The 21,672-nt window shown below is 37.4% G+C and overlaps 1 protein-coding gene across 5 annotated transcripts in view; it reads left to right on the top strand.

Annotated features, from left to right (window-relative positions):
- Positions 1–21,672, top strand: part of LOC306872081 (coronin-2B) — a 55,977-nt gene that overhangs the window by 4,511 nt on the left and 29,794 nt on the right. For 3 of the 5 annotated variants that reach the window (XM_079420453.1, XM_079420456.1, XM_079420452.1), the window contains exon 2: positions 19,653–19,853. In XM_079420453.1, coding sequence (XP_079276579.1) covers positions 19,653–19,853 — 201 coding nt within the window. Of the gene's footprint in view, positions 1–17,973; positions 18,237–19,652; positions 19,854–21,672 lie in introns of those variants that run through there. The other 2 variants (XM_079420455.1, XM_079420454.1) reach the window with 2 other exon arrangements.

The following is a 21,672-nucleotide window of genomic DNA, read 5'->3' on the forward strand; positions in this document are numbered from 1 at the left end:
CTCATAGAGCTATGTTGGTGCCCACCCATTATATATATGAAAGATGATAATCTTGTATCAATGATAGCCAGAGATATTGTCAAAAACATCAATTATTGGCAATATTAAGAGGATTTGGTACTTCCAATTAATGTAGGCCAGTTACATTCTTATTTTTATTATTAAATTAAAAGTAGCTACAATTCATTTGTCCCGCATTAATTAACGCATAACTGACACGCTGCGAGGATAAGATTATATTTACTACTCAATTAAAATGTTTTTTAAAAAGGTATTTTAAAGCAGTTCTATTAGGCTATACATTAAATTATAGTCCTATAATTAAAATATGAACACTGCAGTCATCAATAAAAATCAATTAAATAAAAAGCTTTTATTTCAAGCACCGACTTTCAAAAACAACCAGAGAAAATATAAAGGGAAAAAAATATAAATATAAAATATAAAGGGCAAAAAGAGAAATATAAAGGGAATAAATGAAAACAGCTATAGGTTATACCGTTATCAGCATATGTTGAAGTAGATTCGTCTCTCGTTGTGTCTGAGAGAATACGTGGAGTCAGATGCTGAAAGCTCCATCATTACTCCGTCATTCCGTTTTTACTTTCACTTTCTGCTTATAGTGAATTGACTGAGATTAAGACGTTCACCAGCATAAATCTTGCGCAAAGTTTGCACGTGTGCAAACCCTGGTGCAAACGCGTGCTTATGTGATATCAATTGGCTCGTCTTCATGGTTTAAAACAGAAATATTTCCAACATTGTGATGTATCCAATTGCCCCGCCCCCCGTATCGAAAACGTACTGAATCGTGACACCACTGTGTCGTATCGAACTGAACAGTGAATTTTGCGAACCGTTACGCCCCTAATATATATATATATATATATATATATATATATATATATATATATATATATTTCTGTCATGACAATTCTCAGAGGGATTGGCATGGTAATGTACATAATGTTGATTTATTTGGTCTTAGCGGAATAGATCTGCTACGCTGCTGCTGTGCCAGAGCAAGTACCGAGACTTGCTACTTCCAATACATCCACAACATACTGCTGTGAGCATGTAAGAAATAATGCTGCTGAAAATATAACATACGTGAAATAACCTCCTATAGCATACATGAATCACCTCGTAGCAGATCTATACAGGTGGAGCTGGGGAAGGTGGAGGGTTTCTAAAGCATGCTGCGAACTGCTACAACAAGCACTAGTCATATATTTGAATGTTGAGCAGAGAGCTCATTGGCTACCAATACAGGAGAGAACCAGTCAGCTGTGCCATGTGATAATGATGTCATTGGGTCAGATTGAGTTAGACCTATCGGACTGCGCCATCTAGAGTTTCATGCCAGAACTCTGTATAATATATATATACTGTATAAACTGCCACCTCATTTTAAAACACCACCGCACGCCACTGATATATATTATATACATAAAGATGAAAAAATAGTGAACTACTGTAAAGTATTTAATCAAATTCAAGAACTTCACAATGCTGATGCTGACTGCATGGGTTATGTTTTCTCTGTTAATACTGCAAATCAAATAAATGGAAATGGTATGTTTAAAAACACATAAGTAGCAAAACTATGGCAAACAAAAGTAACACTATAAATTCATAGAAGAAAAATCCAACAGTGTTTATCAGTAATAATAAATATTTTATTATCAGTAATAAAAACACATTATTATAAACTTTCTCTTCTGAGAAAATGCACCAAAAATATGAACGACTCCTCTACAAAGATTTTTGTCCAATCAAATGCTCTCTAGAATGAAGAAGCCCATCCTTCTAATATTATCTTAAGCAACTAGCAAGTAACAAATCACGGTTCATGGCTGTGTCATAACTAAACCCATGTAAAAAAAATAAAAAAAATAAATAAAAGGAACTACCCTTTCGAGATGTCCCGGCCAAGCTTCCATCGCAATAGGAAATATTCCCTATTATTCATAGTTCCTGTAGAGGATATCTCTAATGAATTTCTAACAAATTTATGTAGGTTTGTTTCAATGCATATACTTATAAATTCATGAAATAATATTTTCTAATTGCTAAAAAATGCACTATAGAATATTTTATTGAACAGAAATAACTAACAGAGTGGCACGCATAGTGTAATTAGTGTATTAGATGGACGACTGTCATGTCAACATTTGTATGTAAGACTATTTTTAAACTGTTGCTGCTAGTTGATTTTTAAGATTACGTTAAAGGTTTGATATATTGCATAAATTGTATTTGACTGAAATGCCTGTTTTCACATATTTTATCCATTTTATATTCTACCAATAATAAAACTGCTAGATGATGAGTTTTGTGAGGGAGAGGCACTGGTAGGGGGACTTTGAGATCCTTAATTAAAACAGAGGAGTATGACACATAAAAGTGACTAAAAAATACTTATTTCAGGTATGGGAGTGCATATTTTGATATTTCAGATAGAGTCATTACTCTAGCTTTGAGCTATTTTTGATGGGCTATTGGGCTAGTTGTGTTTAGCAAACCAGGCAACCCTGAATACACGCTTGATTTGGACGCTGGTTTTTGTTTTATCCTCAGAGGGAATCTTATAATCTGGACTGAATTTGCAGGCTATTATGGCCTGTGCAGGCAGTTTTCACACACGCTGAGAAAAGTCACATTAGATCCAAGTTCTAACAGCTAGTTTAGCAACCCGAACCTCCCGCTGGCCAATGTGCTTATACAGAAAACATCCAATAATGAACAAATGACTAAAAGGTCCGGCATTTCTCTTCAACGTTTTTTTATGAAGCCTAAGAAAGTGCAAGACTGTGTATTCATTGATGCAGATATGAGAACGCCTCTTTCGATAGAACCAACTCCACAGAGACTAAGAGTTTCAGTGGGACCTTCTATAGAAAAAGAAAGGAGATCATGTCATTTATAAATATCCAGCTCAGCTCCTGCAGAGCTGTAGTGAACGTGAGATAGAGACACTGGGAAGCTTCCTGTGGTCCTTGGCTGGTGAGACTCAGTGTAGATAAACAGCAGCTGTGGGGCATCAGTATGTGATGTTCACACTGTCTTGTAATTCCCATTGTCTGTCTCCTCTCTTTTCACTCAAGGCACAGAAACTGAGAAAATATAATATTAAGATTCTTGCCTTGAGATATCTTTATCTATTGCCACTGCAATCCTAGATGCATAGACATACACTTGCAGGGTGTCAAGAAGAATGAGTGTATATGTCATAATGTAAAAACATCCACAAAAATAGCAGCCGACTTTCAGCTCAACCAACGGCGTGAGTTTTGGAAACAGTCATTAATATTGCAATCCCATTTGTGTGTCCCCTGTGTGTAACACAATGGAACGTGGGACCAGAGAAGGAAATGCTACAGCCTATCCAATCAAACAGTGTGGGAGTGGGAACTAAAGCGTGACAGTATGATGAAGATGGGTCATATGCTTCCACTCTCAGGATTTCAACACGCTTCTCCTACTAATACAGTCTCATGAAAATGGAGCTTATTATCTGTAATAAAGTACAGCAATGCATTCCACTGAGTGATCCCACTCACTCATGACTCTTTTAAATTTAGAAATGAACAGCATTCTGCTGCAGTAAAATGCTGGTAAATTACACACTTTCTTTAATGCATGTTATATGGCAGGTTTGGAACAAAACTGGCATAATTTGCACTAGACTGAAGTCTTGGACTACTTCAGTTTTCTTTGCTCGCTTTCTCTGTATAATGTATTGTCTGTTTAAATAACTGTTTTATTTCTGTTAATGTACATGTCAGGTTTCCAATCACTTGTGTGTTGTAATTTCACCCCTTGACCTCTATGAGTTCATCAAAACAAAGACTGCTTATCAGCGCTGTCTGTTCATGAAGACAACGTGGGGATGTGACACATTTCAGGATGGTGTGCACGCTCCACACAATATAGTACAATTGCCTTATGACAATTTCACATGGATCTGCCATAATTAGTTTTGATATGCTCAGTTTCTTTATGACACTCTTAAAGGATGTCAATAGCCATTAAATTTCCATTCAATATAAAAATTTAGGCAGAAAAAAATATTTTACAATTTATTTATGAATAGTAGTCAATCATTTATGACATCTTTATGTATAAAGTTTGTTTCCATCATAATGTATGCGCATGTCTTCACACAGAATAAAAATCTTGTTGACCTGAAGTTAGCATATATGTTTTTTATGGAGCATTTAATGCAACATTTCAAAATTTGCATTAAAAAATGGAGGGCCTTCATGATCATAAGCAAGGCCAAACATAATCTGATAGTCCAAAACTGGAATGCCTGTCAATCACGAATCCATCCCTCATCTTTTGCACGTTTATTAAATATTAAGGCTAATTTTGTGCTTCCAGCTATTAATAATAGTCTAGTATTCTAAGCTCGGTTCAAAACATTTTCTCTTTTTTAAATCCATTTCACAGATTCTCTGACCTCCACAAAATTAGCACAGAATAGCAGATTCCATCTGGGCTTGGTCATAAGAGAGAACGCACAATGAGAACATTATGAAAATGTTTTTGATACTTCAGGCTGAAGTAAACAATACCTACAAGTTGTCTGAGGTTATTGCTGCTTAAAAGGAAAAAGAGAACAGCTTTCTTTGAGAGCAGAAAGAAAGAGAGAGGTCAGCTGAGCGCTGTGAAGGTTCACATTCCTTCCCAGCATTCTCTGGCCCTCAGCAGTGTTTTTTGAAGTGATATGCCAAAAACTCAAGCCTTTTATTTTCTTAGAAAACACATCAGTGAGAAAGTGCAAAGGAGCAAAAAACTGTGTTTGTGTGTGTGAGTGTGTGTTTAAGAGCATTGTTAGACACTGCTCTTTCAGAAAAGCATGGGCTAGCTATTCCAACAAGAATGATCAATATTTTTATAAACACCAGCCAGAACATGATAACATATAATCAAATAAATCAAATATGGGCTGGATAGAAAGCAAACTTGGCATGAGAAATGCATTACATGTATTACAGGCCTCAGGTAGAAAGTCAGTGTCGTGGAAGGCAATTTAAAGAGGCACAGATCTAACCCCATGTGATCCTGGACTTACGGCAGCCCAGATTTCCTTCAGGCAGTTTTCTGAGTGCTTAGCTCTGCTTCCAGCCTCCAATTAATCAAATTTCACTACCGAAACAAATCCCACACAACAAAACAGAGCTGGAGGATTCAGAGAAAGATACATGTAGAAGGACAAAAGAGAATGTGCAAGAGTGAGAAACTAAAAGAAGCATGAAGAAGACACTAGAGAGGATGTCTGAGAAAAAAGCTAGGCAATGTTTTGGACACTTTCAGAGCAAAACAAAAGGCACCGCTTGACAAGGCCCGAGGCCTGAACAGACAGATTGCCAGGTGGAGATCCAATGACACAGATTTCAGCTCTACCACTCCAACTGTTCATTGCATCTGTTTGGGAAGTTATACTATGGCTACAAATTTCAAATATACCACCATTTAAAGAAATAGTTGACCCTAAAATGAACAATCATCTAATCAACACTAACTGAATTTTTCAAGAACTCAAATCAATGCATGAATCCAAAATGGGTCACATGATGTTGGACACGTAGGGGACACACATGCATTCATGCATTTGTGCAGACACAGAAATCTGTCAATAATGAAAATTGATTTCCTCTGATAACGTCAGTGACACAAATAAAAAGCACTACAGATAAGCACAGGATCTTTAAAAAAACATGTGGAGCGGCAAATTGTCATAAACATTAGACTATGCAAATATAAATGCTTTTGGTTAAACTTTAAATTAAGTAGAATTTGCAAACAGACAGCTTTCTCATGGGATATCTAAAAATAGATCAGATTTGAACCTTTTGACATCCACTGGTATGTTTCTGAAAAAAGAAGATTGTTTATGAGAATTTTTGCTTTGGAATAAAAAAAAGTGTAAGTTGATAAAGAACAAACATGATAGCATTTAGAATAATAACTTTGCACGTATACTGGAGTAGTACCCAGTGCTGCTCAATCTTAGTCCTGGAGCACCACCAGCACTGCATATTTTGGATGTGCCCCTCATTCGACACACCCAGTTCAGTTCATGAGCACTCTGCTAACCGGCTGAGGATTTCCCAAATGTGCAGTGCTGGGGGGTTGCTCTAGGTCCAGAACTGGAAAAATGTAGTCTAGCTTATCATTTAAAATTTAAAAGAAACAAGAGGTTTTACTTTACCAGTGCTTGCTTCTTTTTCAAGGTGCTCTTAAAAGCGTGAAATTGACTTATATTTAGGGGTGTGCGATATGACGATTTTTGATCGTGGACGATAAAAATGTCTCCACTATCTGCTTTTGAAGAAATATCGTAGTATCGTGCTACAGAACACATTATGTCAAATACAGTTCTGGTCTCTGTCTCTATATACTGTACAACACGACATACAGCAGTAGAGTTACTCTGACAGGACACTGCACTTATTCGCGATCGCAAAAGTACATTATTTGCACACAAGCCTTGCTGGTTAAATGTTTAATTCGCGCGCTGGTCTGACGTGCGCTTTTTCTGAGCGCATACACCTGAAGCATGCGCACTAAAACGCCTGTCTAACAGCGCGAGCGCCTGATTACTCAACTAAGTTATATTTTGCGCTAATACTGTCAAAACACACAAGGTTTACATACAGACTGAGTTGGTTATCTCTAAAATGAAAGTAAATAGTTAAGAGAGAAACGGATGCGTGCCTGTATATTAGATGCGTGCAGCTCTTAAAGGGACAGGACACTAAACATGCTGTCGACTGTCATTAAAGGGATAGTTCACCCTAAAATTTAATTTCTGTCATTATTTACTCTCTCACATGTTGTCCCAAACCTCTATTAATTTCTTGTGCTGAACCCAAAATAAGGTATTTTGAAGAATGAGGGTAACCAAACAGTTGCTGGTCTACATTGAATTTGATAATAGGAAAGAAAAATCCTATGGAAGTCACTGAGGACCAGCAACTGTTTGGTTTTCCACCTTCTTCAAAATAGCATTTATGTTCAACAGAAGAAAGAAACTCATTCAGGTTTAAAACAACTTTTGAGTAAATGATGGTATAAAAATAAAACATTATGACAGAATTGACAGACAGATGACAGAATATTTATTTTTGGGGGAAATATTCATTTAACGTTAACAAAACAACAAAACGCAAAGAGAAAAATCACTCACTATTCTTGACTGAAAAACTTTAATACAGTTGCTTTAGGAATCAGTCTATGTAGTGTTTTATTTTTATATTTGTTCATTCAATTTCATTGAATGCTCTGCTAAATACACCTATTGTACCTGAAAATAAAGCACTGTTTGTTTTATTTGTATATTATGTGTATTTGTAATGTGTATCTTTGTTCTTATTTTTTAATAAGAAAGATAAAATAATGAAAAATATTTTTTATCTTCACCCACTTTGGCCTAAATATCTGCCGTGCATCTTTGTCTTTCTAGTTTGGCTGTAATGCTCAGACAACTTGTAAAACCAAAATAGTAAAACTAACATGACAAAGAATCGTGATAAAATCGTGAATCGTGATATTTCTAAAAAAAATCGTGATATGATATTTTTCCCATATCGCCCAGCCCTACTTATATTTTACCTGTTTGGTGGCTTTTAACCTCACAGCTCAGGATTATTTGTATTTATTTATTTGTTGATGCCATCAGCCAGTCAGTGTTGCCATGATGTAATTTGCTTGTGGCTCTAGAGATTAATCACATGACATTTACACTACCATTTAAAAGTTGGGGTAATTTTTCAATAAGATGTTTTTAAAGAAATTGCTAATTTTATTCAGTAATGATGCATTAAGTTGATCTAAAGTAAACTAAACTAAAAAAAAAAAAAATGTATAATGTTTTAAACTGTAATACAATTTCACAGTGTTTTAAAGGGTTACTCCACCCCAAATGAAAATTTTGTCATTAATCACTTACCCCCATGTTGTTCCAAACCCGTAAAAGCTTTGTTCATCTTCGGATCACAATTTAAGATATTTTGGATGAAAACCTTCAGGCTTGTGACTGTCCCATTGACTGCCAAACAATTAGCACTGTCAAGGCCCAGAAAAGTATGCAATCCATCGTCAAAATAGTCCTTCTGCCATCAGTGGTTCAACCGTAACATTATGAAGCTATGAGAAAACTTTGTATACGGAAAGAAAGAAAAAAACGACCATTTTGGAGAATATCTGCTGGACACAAGCAGCTCTTCTGTATCAGCTGCGCCGCACGAATATGCTATTTTCGTTCAAATCAAAGCGTAAACAAACGTAGAAGACGTATCCGTGCGGTGTGGCTATTCTCCAAAATGACACTACGCTGACACAGAGGAGACGAATTGTTGAATAAAATCTTTTTGTTTTCTTTGCGTACAAAAAGTGTTCTCGTAGCTTCATAACGTTACGGTTGAACCACTGATGGCAGATGGACTCTTCTATATACTATATTCTGATGTTTTTTATACTTTTCTGGGCCTTGACAGTGTTAATTGCTTGGCCGTCAATGGAACAGTCACAAGCCTCCCGGTTTTCATCCAAAATATCTTAAATTGTGTTCCGAAGATGACTGAAGCTTTTATGGGTTTGGAATGACATGGGGGTAAGTGATTAATGACAAAATTTTCATTTTGGGGTGGAGTAACCCTTTAATCAAATAAATGCAGTCTTCCCAGCAAACATGCATTTTTTTTTTCTTTAGCCACTCAATTGAACTGGAATAGCTCAAACCAAAACCTTTTCAAAACCTGTTGTTTCAAATAGGCCAGGGATCCACAAATCTGGCTTACGAGGTACACTTTCCTGCAGACTTTAGTTCTAACCTTCATCAAACACACCTGAGCATGCTAATCTTTAGGATCATTAGAAAATCACAGTTGGGTGAGTTTGATAAAAGCTGGAACTAAACTTTGCAGTAAAGTGGGTCTCACGAGTCTTATTTGAGGTGCAACAGACATGAGCCAGTTAATAATAATTTTGTGGGCAGTTTTCTTCCTTACCACTAGGGGTGCTAGGGTGTTTTAGGTTTCCTAAGCCATGTGGGTAGAGGGAGTAGCAATAACAAGCAGCAGTAGCCAGCAATGGCTCACCTGCTGAGCACATTGTGCTGTGGTCTGGTTGGGAAATGTGTCATTTCAAGCCCAGTCTAAAGTGAGGAGTTGATGTTTTTTGCAGAGATGTTACATGTATGTATGGCCTATGTTTGGAGTGATGCTAAGAGTTTAAGACAGTGTATTTGTATGCATTTTAGAAGGACTCTTTATTGGTGAGGTCACCACATCATGGTCTAGTTTGAATATGGATTTAAAGTTCTTTTCGACGTGGGACCATAGTCTGGACTATTTTTGACTGTTCCTGGTTAGAAAGAGTCTGGTGTTTGAGAGCTGTGGCGTGTTTTCATTACAAGAGGCTGGATAATTTTTTGCTATAAGTAACTTCAGCTATGGACAGTGTTTGGACATTTATGCACTACAGATAAGACTTTCGCACGCATCAACTTTCACATGACGAAATCCTACAATCTTACACTGCTTTGTTTGCTTTCTTTGTTCTTTTGTGTATTTGGCTATATGTAGCTATATTAACTTGAATTTAATGTTTTCTATTTGTATTAAATTGTATGGTCAAGTATGGTAACCCATAATCAGAATTAGTGCTCTGCATTTAAAGTAAAGTCGTGACGTATTGTCAAGTATGGTGACCCATACTCGAAATTGGTGCTCTGCGTTTAACCCATCCAAGTGCACACACACAGCAGTGAGTAGTGAACAAATGCGCGCACACACACACACACACACACACACCCGGAGCAGTGGGCAGCCATGCTGCAGCGCCCGGGGAGCAGTTGGGGGTTCGGTGCCTTGCTCAAGGGCACCTCAGTCGTGGTATTGAGGGTGGAGAGAGCGCTGTACATTCACTCCCCCCACCTACAATTCCTGCCGGCCGGGGACTCGAACCCGCAACCTTTCGATTACGAGTCCGACTCTCTAACCATTAGGCCACGACTTCCCCAATTGATCCCATCCAAAGTACGCACGCACGCACACACACACACCCACCCACCCACCCACCCACCCGGAGCAGTGGGCAGCCATTTTTGCTGCGGCGCTCAAGGGCACCTCAGTCGTGGTATTGAGGGTGGAGAGAGCACTGGTTATTCAGTCACCCCACCTACAATCCCTGCTGGACCTGGACCTGAGACTCGAACCCGCAACCTTTGGGTTACGAGTCCGACTCTCTAACTATTAGGACACGACTTCCCACAGTTTTCACAGCATTATACAATAACTGTTTTCCCGAAAGACTTAAGTTATAGTAGCTGGAAAGTATTGATATTGAAATGTATTGTTGTTGATTAATAGTGCGGGCCCTGCATGTGCCATTGATGTAAATGGAAAGTTAACGCATAGTTTTCTCCTTGTACCATGGACCTCCTGATGTGCCTGGAGTTTCATTTAAATTTGAGGAATAGACATTGAAATGCAAGACAGAATACAAAATGAGGTTTAAAACTAATTTCAGTTTCTCACAAGTGCATGTATTAGATCACATTCACATTTCACAGAAATCACTGTTTTTGCCCCTGAATGCTAGCTTAATAATGCCATCTTCACTGAAATGTTTGCTTAATAGTTTTACTCATCACCTCGGTCGTACAGCTGTTTTATATTTGACACTAGCCTGAGCACATTTTAGAGCACACCTTGCAGAATCCAGTTTTAGCTCAGAGTGCTGTGCTGGCGATCACACTGAAACAGAATCCTGCCAGCAATGAAAAACAGTCAGAAGAGATTAGCCAAGCAGGAAGACAACAGGCTAATACGACATTGTCATGTCACTGTGGAAGGTCACGGTGCTCATCAGTAGCTGGGTAACACTATTACGGGATGCCAGCCTCTGAGGTCTGGCTGATGTTGTTACATCACTATCTGAAATGGCAGTGCTTTGACTGTGGCTTCAAAGGTCCTATGAAATATATTTATAAAAAAAGGGAGAAAGGGTACAATACATTCATACAGAAGTATGAGTATGACAAAACTTGCAATGTTTAGAAATTATTCCTTGATTTAATTTATTAAATTTTTTATTATTTCGTTTAGTTATACTTCCAAACCCAACACACACACATAATGTTGGCTGTCATGTATGTTTTGTTGACCCTGGCTACTCTGTATCTGATTTGTCACCTGTAAATAGCATGTTTGTTTTCATAATAATAAAAAAAATATTCCTTGAATGTTTTTTTATGAAACTATACACAATCAAGCAATTTGACAGATAGTCTACTAAATAAGAATCAGTCATTAAAAACCTATATTTATCTACCACTATTTGTAAAATTGCTTATAGCTTTTGCACAATAGGTTATGGCACCGTGACTGTTTTGGGTTTGGGTGTGGTGCATCTGGTTCATTTATCCAGGGCAGATGGCATGTCTGAGCCATGATGCTCCTCTTCTGTGTAGCATACAGGAGCAGGCTGTTACTAACACAGGGAGCCAGAGACTGCAGGAGAAAGTCTGTCTAGTCAGCAAAGCATTGCCAAATCTGAAGCCTTAATCCAATTTATAAAAGGACTTTCTCCAAGATGGAGAATGCAGGAGAGGGACTAACTTATATACAGTTTTCATAGGATTAGAAAGCACAGCATAGACTGAGCAGTACAAGGGTAGAGACAGTGTGAATGCCACCAAATGGTTCAATGTCATATCAACAAAATTCTTTACTTCAAATTGTCAAAATGCACATTTCTGCTCTACAGTTTGAAAGCTGTCATTTATAGTTGTACACCAGTGAGCATACATAAATTAGCATTTCCATGTGTTGATTAATTTACATAAAAGCCATCATTCTGGTTTTCACATATACAAAAAAGACACTACTGGCAAAAGCTGTATTCTAAAATAAAAAATTGCCTTTTTACCAATACTTTTACAATGAAATGTAACTATGATTTGGAACTATAAATAACCACTCTCATACATTTCCATTTTTGCAAATTACTATAGAAATGCTGCTCAGCAGAAAAGATGGACTGTACAGACTGTAAGGTTTAGTATTAGACTGAGTATTAAAATATTGTATTAAATACAGTATTTAAATATTGTGTCACTGACAGAGGTTTTTGTCAGGTATGATTATTATGTGTGCTGTCATACTGTGCGCATTTCATCCAAGAAAAACATTTGACATATTTATCTCTCAGGACTGTTTGTTTTAGTCACTATAAATCAAAAAACAGCAAGCTGCTATTAAAACTACTTGGGCAGCTTCAATGAATTATTCCTGACAGGTGAAGTGGATATCTACTGAATCAGAGATGACAGGCTGTTAGTCTTTATGCAAGTTTGCTGGACTCTTGGCATTCCAAACTAAGAAATATGTAAGTTGGGATGGAAGTAATTTTGCAAAGTGCATCTACATCTACATCTGTGTTGGAGCTCTCTAAATAATGAAAAGTATTCTGCCAACAGAGAGCAGCTCCTGCGGTAAAGAAGCGTTGCATGTCAAACTCAGAGAGAATGGACTTTAACCCCATTTGACCCCACTCGAAAAAAAAAAAGATGTAAGAGAACAGATCTGGTGCACCTATCTGAAAATACCGCAGTTACTTTGGTCTATTTTGTTTGTCTCTTGAAGACAAAGAGTCAGTACCGAATATTCTTCTTGAGCACTTGCCAGATGGCCATCATCGCAACTGGGGCTCGTGTTTTTGTTGCATGTGGTTCAGAGCTGGCATCAGGACATCTCAAGCTGTGTCAGAAAGCTCACACACATAACAGTCACTCTGTATTCTTTATGCATGCTAAAAAGTCACACTCTATGCCTACTTTCATTCAGAAATTTTCTCATTTCATACTGAATTAGTCAAATCTTAATGCAGCAAAGTGTCATTAGTGAATTCTGTGTAATTTGATTGACAGATCAGCAGAGAGCTGAGTCATGGTCTAATCTCATGGTGACCATAACGATCATCTTCTTACTGCCCTACCCCCTCTATCTCCTAACGTGTGCCATCCTTTGTCCTTCCTCTCTCTACCTCCCCACCATAATCCCCATCTATCCATCTGTTGGTTCTGCTTATCACACCCTTTCCATTGACAACAGGGAGGTTAGAGGAAGAAAAACAACAGACAGCTCCTCCCCTGGGAATAACAATCTCTAGGAGATGCTCTTTCAGACACTGCAGCAATGCTTAAAGACACAAGGACACAGGAGAACATATGGAGGAACAATTCTTTAGTACTGAATTTGAATATTAAGCAAATAAATAAATCATTTTACAGTATAGTATTATTATTAAAAAGTCAAAAGCCGATTGCATAGAAATAGACTTGTTACATCTAAAAGAATATCTGTGATCATAACACCAGATCTTCCTGTCAACCCTATTGGCAAAGTGCATCTTAGGAACCGCACTCCAGTGGTTTGAGTCTTACCTCTCAGATAGGTCCTTCAAGGTATCTTGGAGGTAAGGTGTCCAAGTTGCAACATCTAACTACTGGGGTGCCTCAGGGCTCAGTTCTTGGACCACTTCTCTTCTCTGTCTACATGGCATCACTTGGTTCTGTCATTCAGAAACATGGCTTTTCATATCACTGCTATGCTGATGACACTCAACTCTACCTCTCGTTCCATCCTGATGATCCGATGATAGCTTCTCACAGTGATCCGATGATAGCTTCTTCAGCTTGTCTAACAGTCATTTCTTGCAACTCCTTGTTCAATCTCTTGTTCTGTCCAGGCTAGACTATTGCAGTGCTCTCTTGGCAGGTCTTCCAGCCAGTTCTATCAAACCTTTACAATTAATCCAGAACGTGGCAGCAAGATAAATTTTTAATGAGCCGAAAAGAATGCACGTCATACATCCATTTATCAATTTGCACTGGCTATACTAATAGCTGCTCGCATAAAATTCAAGGCATTAATGTTTGTCTACAAAACCACCACTGGCTCTGCACCCCTTTATCTAAATTCCTTACTTCAGACCTATGTGCCCTCTAGAAGCTTGCGTTCTGCAAGTGAACGTCGCTTTATTATGCCATCCCAAAGAGCCACAAAATCACTTTCTCGAGACTTTTAAATTAAATGTTCCCTCCTGGTGGAATGGCCTGCCCAACTCAATCCGAGCAGCCAATTCCTTAGCCATCTTCACGAATCGGCTAAAAATAAGTTAAAACACATCTCTTCCATCTTTATTTGACCCTCTAACTCTAGCACTCTCTTTTCCAATTCTATTCTTTAAAAAAAAAAAAAATTGTCCCTTTTAGACTTGCACTCTATTCATATACTAACTGCTTGTTTTCTTATAAAAAAATTTAAATTTAAATTTAATAAATTAAATAAAAAAATTATAAATGTTTTAAAATATTCATATATGATTTTTATTTAACTAAAATAATTTTAAATGAATTTAATTTAATTTTAGTTTTTAATGGTCTTGACTTAAACCGAATAGTGCAAACCTGTTTTAAAAAACATTATGGGTTGATACCTCAAAGTAATGCCCAAAGTGATGACCTAGGTATAGGGTCGTTACTATAATGTAAGGAATAACAACATAATTCCATTACTTTCCCCATGTTTGCAGTTTCATAGTTTTGATAATTTTACAAGTATTCTAAAATGTGGGAACTACTAAAAAAAAGAGAAAGTAAGTGACAAAACTTCTGACTGTTAGTGAATGGACATACTCAGAAAAGATACACACTTAAGCAAGCTATATGTAATATGGAGGCTACAGAGTGTAAGATAGAGAAGGAGGGGGTGTGTTTACCATTTCTAGAAAGGATCTTTCATAAGCATATAGCTGGACCATAAGAGCAGAGCAAGGCGGTCCTTGACAAGGTGTTTCTATCACGGCATCAGATAAATTCCTCTTTCATTATTTTCTACTTCTTTATCAAAGTCTGATAACTCTCTCAAGGACATCCTGTCCCTAAGTGCATGAACAACAACATACAGTTTATATCCCCAGATGACACTTGCAGCACTTTACAAGTTTTTTTTTCACATATGAGTTATCAAAATAAAACCTTTAAAAGGAATCAAATTTTAAAAAAAAAAAATATATATATATATATATATATATTAGTATTAAAGTATTGCTTTCATTTCACAGAAAAGGATTGGGTGTTGAGTATAAAAAATTTCATAATTTGCAAAAGAAGGGCCAAATATTTCTTTCTCTCATTTCGTCTCCCCAGTCCATCAACCCCTATCTTCTGTCTTTTAGCAAGCTTATAGTGTTGTAGCCTGACTGCACCCATCCTGTCTGTCTGATCCCCTACAGAGACAAAAAGGGAGGAAACTGGTTGTCTTGTTTCTTATGTTTTTGAGGAAGTATGTCATGATACACTCAATAAATTTCCTAGTGTTCTTAGATCAACATCCTGCTGTTCAACATCATGGCAAAAGAAATCAAATTTTACCTGAGTTGTTGCTGTCTGTATCGAATGCAATAAAAAAGAGTGTGTGTGTCTGATTGCTGAATGAATTACTCATATGAGCCAATTTTTTATAGTGAATCAAAAATATACAGCACAGCCAATGTAGTCTGATTCACAAACAAATGACTTTTATGAGCTGGTTCTTTAAATGAATAATTCAAACAGATGATTTACTGGTTTACTTGGACAATATTTGGCAGTACTGCAATGTACCTCTAGTCGAAGACCCCTAGTCTTAAACAAGGCTAATCTTTCTTATTTTTTCTCCTTTTATACAGTTAGGCCATTTACAACGAGAGACGTGTTTCAGTATGTTATTAGATCAAGGACAGTGTGTGGAATTTTCAAATGTGAGTGTCAGTTGCTGCACCTCTGCTTCTGCACCGTCTGATGGAGCAAAAAACACAGCCAAGCAGACAGACAATAGCAAACAAAGGGCACCCCAGTACACAAAACACCCTCCAGTACAGTAGTAATGAGGGTCTCTATCCCATCTCGGAGTCTTTTTCCTCCCTCCCCTGAGTTCTGTCCTCACTGAGAATTGAAGGGATTTAAATGCCCTTCAGCTCTGACAAAATGATTCTGTTCTGAAATTTAACTTATACATGTGATTGTTTTCCTCAAGGTATTGCCATTACTTATGCTTAATAACACACAGTAAGCTTATGGCTTAGGATGATTTCATTAATGTGTGTGCACACATGTAGTGAATCCAGTGAAAACAAACAATAAAAATACATATACAAAATACAGTGTTATCATTTGCCGCTTGGCAGCCATATATCGGCTAAATCTCATGTTGTCCTCATAATATCTTTGTCTGCAAGGAGTAAATGCTGAATTTTCTATAGCGAGTTTTCCAAAGTTCAGGGCTGGCAGACTTTGGACAGGTTTAAGGACTAGATTTATCGAAGCTTATGCGATAAACTGTCTCTGCAGTCACCAACATTCATTCTGACTTTTCTGTGTGTGAAACGACAGCATGCAACTTGACCTGGCTCTCTTTCAGCTGTATTTCATTCACAGCTGGAGCCAGAGCTGCCAAAACAGGCAGTGGGTCTCTCCAGGCTCAGTGTTATTTAACTCCCACAGAGACAGAATGGCATCAGAACTCACTCCTGCTACTCAGAAGCGGGAGTGTGAGGTTAGCTGCTCTAATGCCCAACAAAGACAGGCTCCCTGGCATGGTGAGGGACTGAAAGCAGTCTAACCAATCACCAGCTGTGGCGCTCTGGAGGCCTTTCATCAGTTTTTGTGTACCATTTTAAAGACAGAAGAAGCTTACTTCCTGACTTGGAAGCTGTTGGAATATCAGTTTCTTTGAATGATTCTTTACACGAATTGGGTTGGGGAGATCTATGAATGATAACAACCTGGTTGGTCTTGCATTTTGCTGTTCTGTTTCATCAGTCTACCATTAGTATTAATAAGACAAAAGAATTTGTAAATTGGAGATAAGAAACATAACTGAAGTGTCTGCAATAATGGTAAAAAGAAAACAAAAGACAGCAGCAGCAGCAGAAGAAACTTCAGGCAAGATGTGAAAAAGTCAATAAAGTCAATAAAGTGTGAAGTCTCTGGAGTCTCTGTCCTGCAGCAAAAAGAGCATGTCCATGAAAAAAATAGACATCACCCAAATAATTTTCTCCCATATAGTCTGCTAAATTTGCGGTGATACCATCCTAGACAAAATGACACATGCTTCATCAGTAGCCATACTTTTGACTAACTGCACAAAACCTAGCCCAGACTGAAACTTGTTCTGGTAAAGCATAACCCAGGAGAAAAAAACATCTGGCTAACAATTAAACAAACTCCAGTTTGTATATATATATATATATATATATATATATTGTGTGTGTCGTTTAGGGGCAAGACTTATCTGAAATAGCCTAGATTACAGTAATAGACCAGTATCAAAAAAGATGATCTGATCAGAATTTCTTCCATCAAAAAATTAAATGTATTGATTATTTCACAGACATACTCAGAAAACAAATCTGAACTTTATACTGAGTGCATTACATTAAACACCAAGTACTGTAAATTTCAAAGATTTAATGCCATTCATTTTTCATTTGGTAAAAAAAATTATCAGCTCTTTCTGAAAATAACTAATTCTATCAGTTCGGGACACTCTCAGGAAAAATAGAGAGCTCAGGAACAAGAAGGTAATGTTTATGTAGGTAATGTTATGTTTTTAAGACCATAGCTGCCTGCTATAGTGGATGCACATACAGCAATAATCATCCTTCGGTGGAAATGAGGACACTTCCCCCAGACATAAGAAGACAGAGTGCAGTTGTGTCATATTATATAACTCTACATTGTCTTTTAGTTTAGATCAATATGTTTTATAAACTGAATGAGATGGTGAGGAATCTGTGTTAATACAAGAAAGACATTAATAAGCAAACACAGGCATGCATTAAAGAGAGGATGGAGCAACAACTTGTGCCGTGTATATGTTAGAAAGGGAGTAACTATGTGTGTGTGTGTTGCAGGCAAAGAGAAAGATATTCAACCTCTAGCAATTACAGTAGCTAATGTGGGGCTGGGCCTGGGAAGAGGGAGGGAATGAAGTAGTAAGGGAGGGATGAAAGGAGGCTGTGGGAGGAGAACGCTTGGAGGAAAAAGGAAAAGAGAGAAACAGATGGAAGCAACTCAGGCCGGCAAACTAGATGCACGCAGGAAGCCGAAGAAGATACAGGCTCTTTTTGTATGACTGCAGAATTCAGAGGGTGCTGAGCTCAAAACCAGAGGAAAGGTAGGAAATTAGTTTGAATAATCTGGAGTCAGACATTGAGGTGAAACTAATAATAAATGATGTACATTATTCCAATATATTGAATAAGAAAATATATTTTGTGGATTCATATACAGAAATACTGTAATACAGATAAACAGTACACAGATAGAGAAGTGAGCGAGTGTGTATGTACGTGCAGTATTAACTGAATATGTTGTATGCAAATATCAGGCACAGCTCTCTATAGCTTAAGGCCTCTCTGTGTTTGATTCGGTTATGGTTAAACAGACAGGACCACAAGCACACAAACCGCTGAATTCTTTAGGACTGCTGTAAAAATTCACACAGTAGTAGAGCTCAAAATTACACGTGGAATTAAAAAAAAATTGATGAGGACAGAAAGATCCCAGATAGATGTAATTTTAAACCTCACTGCTAACAGAAGCATGCTTAGCCAAACTTTTTAACTATGCTAACACAAATCCCGATTAGTCATCATATTAGAAATAAACTAAAGATTAAGGGTTGTAGATGTTCTCATACAAAAGCAGAGGGACATTCACAATGCAGTCTTTAGTCACGAGTGATGTCAATCTCTCATAAAGATTCAGATTTAACACTTCCTGTTCTCCTTGTGGCTACTATCTGTTCGAATCGCAGCTCATTTTAGTTTGAATGGCACAGTCTCATTCATTAGAGCCTAAATTGTTGCTTGCACATTCCTCTAGGCTGAACTACAAACGGCGGTTTGAGTTGTGAGTGAAATTTTACAAGCATCCACCAACCGCTTCCTGCTTGAGTGGCAGAGTCTTCTAAGGGTTTCATAATGGAAAATGGAGCCGAATCAGCACTAATGACTCCAATATCTGTATTTCACTTATCGTATCATGGTGTCAATGTACATTTTAATTGTTATATATTTATTGACGAAGTCTGTATCTGAGTTTGCTTAAAGGCCCCAAGTGATGCTGGGCTATGATAACAACTAGTTGGTATCTGGGTGTTGGTTTGTGGTCAGTCTTGTTTACTTTTTTTCTTTATTGCTGGTAGATTGCAAAAACACTCATTCAAGTTTACCACTAGTAACTACTTATCTTTTAAATTTAAAGCGTTGTACATATGTTATTAATATCTGTTATATATATTTTTAAGTTGCCTGTTTCCATGTAGATTAAAAACATTATTCTTGACATTATGGATTTTTCTTTAAACGTAGCTTATTGGTTCATATGCTCACCTGTGCATATAATCTTTCAGCACGGAGAAGTACTGAACCTTTAAAAACATAGCCTAGGTTTGATATGGACAACCCCATCTGCCCACGGCACAATTTAAACAAATAAATCCTAATAATAAAATTAAAAGCTAAAAAAAAAAAAAAAAACTGATGTCACTCTACTAATCTCGTTTGTTGTCTTCGCATGTGTTTTGCAGATGTCATGGCGGCCGACCTACCGGAGTTCCAAGTTTCGAAACGTCTATGGCAAAGTGGCCAACCGAGAGCACTGCTTCGAGGGCATCCCGATCACAAAGAACGTCCATGACAACCACTTCTGCGCGGTCAACGCCAAGTTCCTCGCCATAGTAACGGAGAGCGCGGGAGGAGGATCCTTCGTCGTTATCCCGGTCACTCAGGTAACCACGACGACGCAGCACGCGCGCGTACAAGTGTCTTCTCTACACAGAGTTGTTTTATGGCTTACACTAAATTCATGACCTACACAATGTAGGGCGTCAAACTACCACAAACAGCGGCATTAATTATGCGAACTTTTCAAGAGCATTATTTTGGCGACTTACAGTGTTGGGAAGGTTACTTTGGAAATGTAATAGGTTACAGATTACAAGTTACCCTACTTAAAATGTAATAAGTAGTGTAACTTTTCAATTACTTTATTAAAGTAATGTAACTGATTACATTTTATTACTTTTCAAAATTTCTAATGTTTTCAACTGTTAATCATTTTCAAACATGTAAACCAGGGTAAACCTTACAGTAGTAGCTACTACTCAACACTGATTACTGTCACACTTTCAAAATCCTTCATCTCTTGACTTAAGATTTTTTTAAAGTAGACATTGGATGCAAATTGTACTTTTACATGGTGTTTGTTAGGGGTGCCCCCGAATAGTCGACGATTCGATGCTTCGATGGGAGGAGCCTGATTCACTCCCAATCTCACAGTCGAATATTCGCGGGTGTTATGATCATGCCTTTTTGGATTTGGGGGTGCTCAAATGTTTGATTTCACATAAAACTACCAGTTTTCTCCCAATAAGTTAATATACAGCCTATTAAAATAATGTATAAATAAGAATCTGAAAATAAAGAAGCTTCAAATAAATATTTTAACGTGCTTGAATAAACCAGGTTTCACTTTCCATAATTTTTCCAACAGAGGATTTTGCCGGCAGGGATTTAAATCTTTAACAAGACTCAAATTGACACAGGCAGAGTGAAAGATTGGATTTTTACGATCAGGTAGGGTACAAGCGATTTCAAAACATTTCAGCTGGTTTATATATATAGTGTAGCCTATATATTATTTATCTCGAATAAGATGCATTTGGTTGAGTTACGATGCAGCGTGAACAGGACAAACAACAATGCAGAATATTAATAACTGACTGGGACTGTCATATACATAACATGATAACATCATTTATCATGATAATGAGAACACTATTATAATAAAACATAGTGAATTTTTAGAGTTTAGTTGCCGTGTTTCTGCACATTGTTGCGTGAAGAATGCGTCCACAAGAGTTCATTCAGAGCCGCACAGACACGTTCATGTGCCTTCTGGACATTTCGTGCAGATAGATTATAAGTTGTTATATTTACGTTATGTTGTATAAATAACGAAGCGTACTCTATATGACATAAATGAGTTAAATCTCATTGATTAAAAACCTGCTATCAATAGCTTCATTCTACTGGTCATCTTCAGCGTGTGCAGCTCAAAACAGAAATGCAGAACATATCAACAACTGTCATAACGTTATAATGAGAGCACTATTGTAAAACATGTTGTGAATTCTTAGGGTTTTGCTGACGTTTAATGTTAGCTATCTTTTAATCAAAACATAAAACATACCCCGTTTGTATCTGCGAGGCACCCGATACACACCTTCCCTGTGTGTTAACGTCAGTAATTACGACTGACTTGACTCTTGGTGATGTATTTTGCCCCGCCCCAAACATATGATTCGACTATCAGTCGAATATCGGCAAGATTCCAAAATTCCGATTCGACTATGAAAATCCTTAGTCGAGGACACCCCTAGTGTTTGCATATAAATGTATCTTAGCAGTGTGTGGACACAACCACCCTACAATGATAAAAATCCATTCACTCTTTTTTTTAATCCCCCAAAATCCTAAACCGTCTCAATTATCAAGCCGTTTTGATTTTCTGAGCAGCTGTCTTGTAAGCAATGCAGGTGTTTTGTG

This window comes from Barbus barbus (genome assembly GCF_936440315.1).
Source record: "Barbus barbus genome assembly, chromosome: 1".
In the NCBI taxonomy this organism is placed as follows: Eukaryota; Metazoa; Chordata; class Actinopteri; order Cypriniformes; family Cyprinidae; genus Barbus; species Barbus barbus.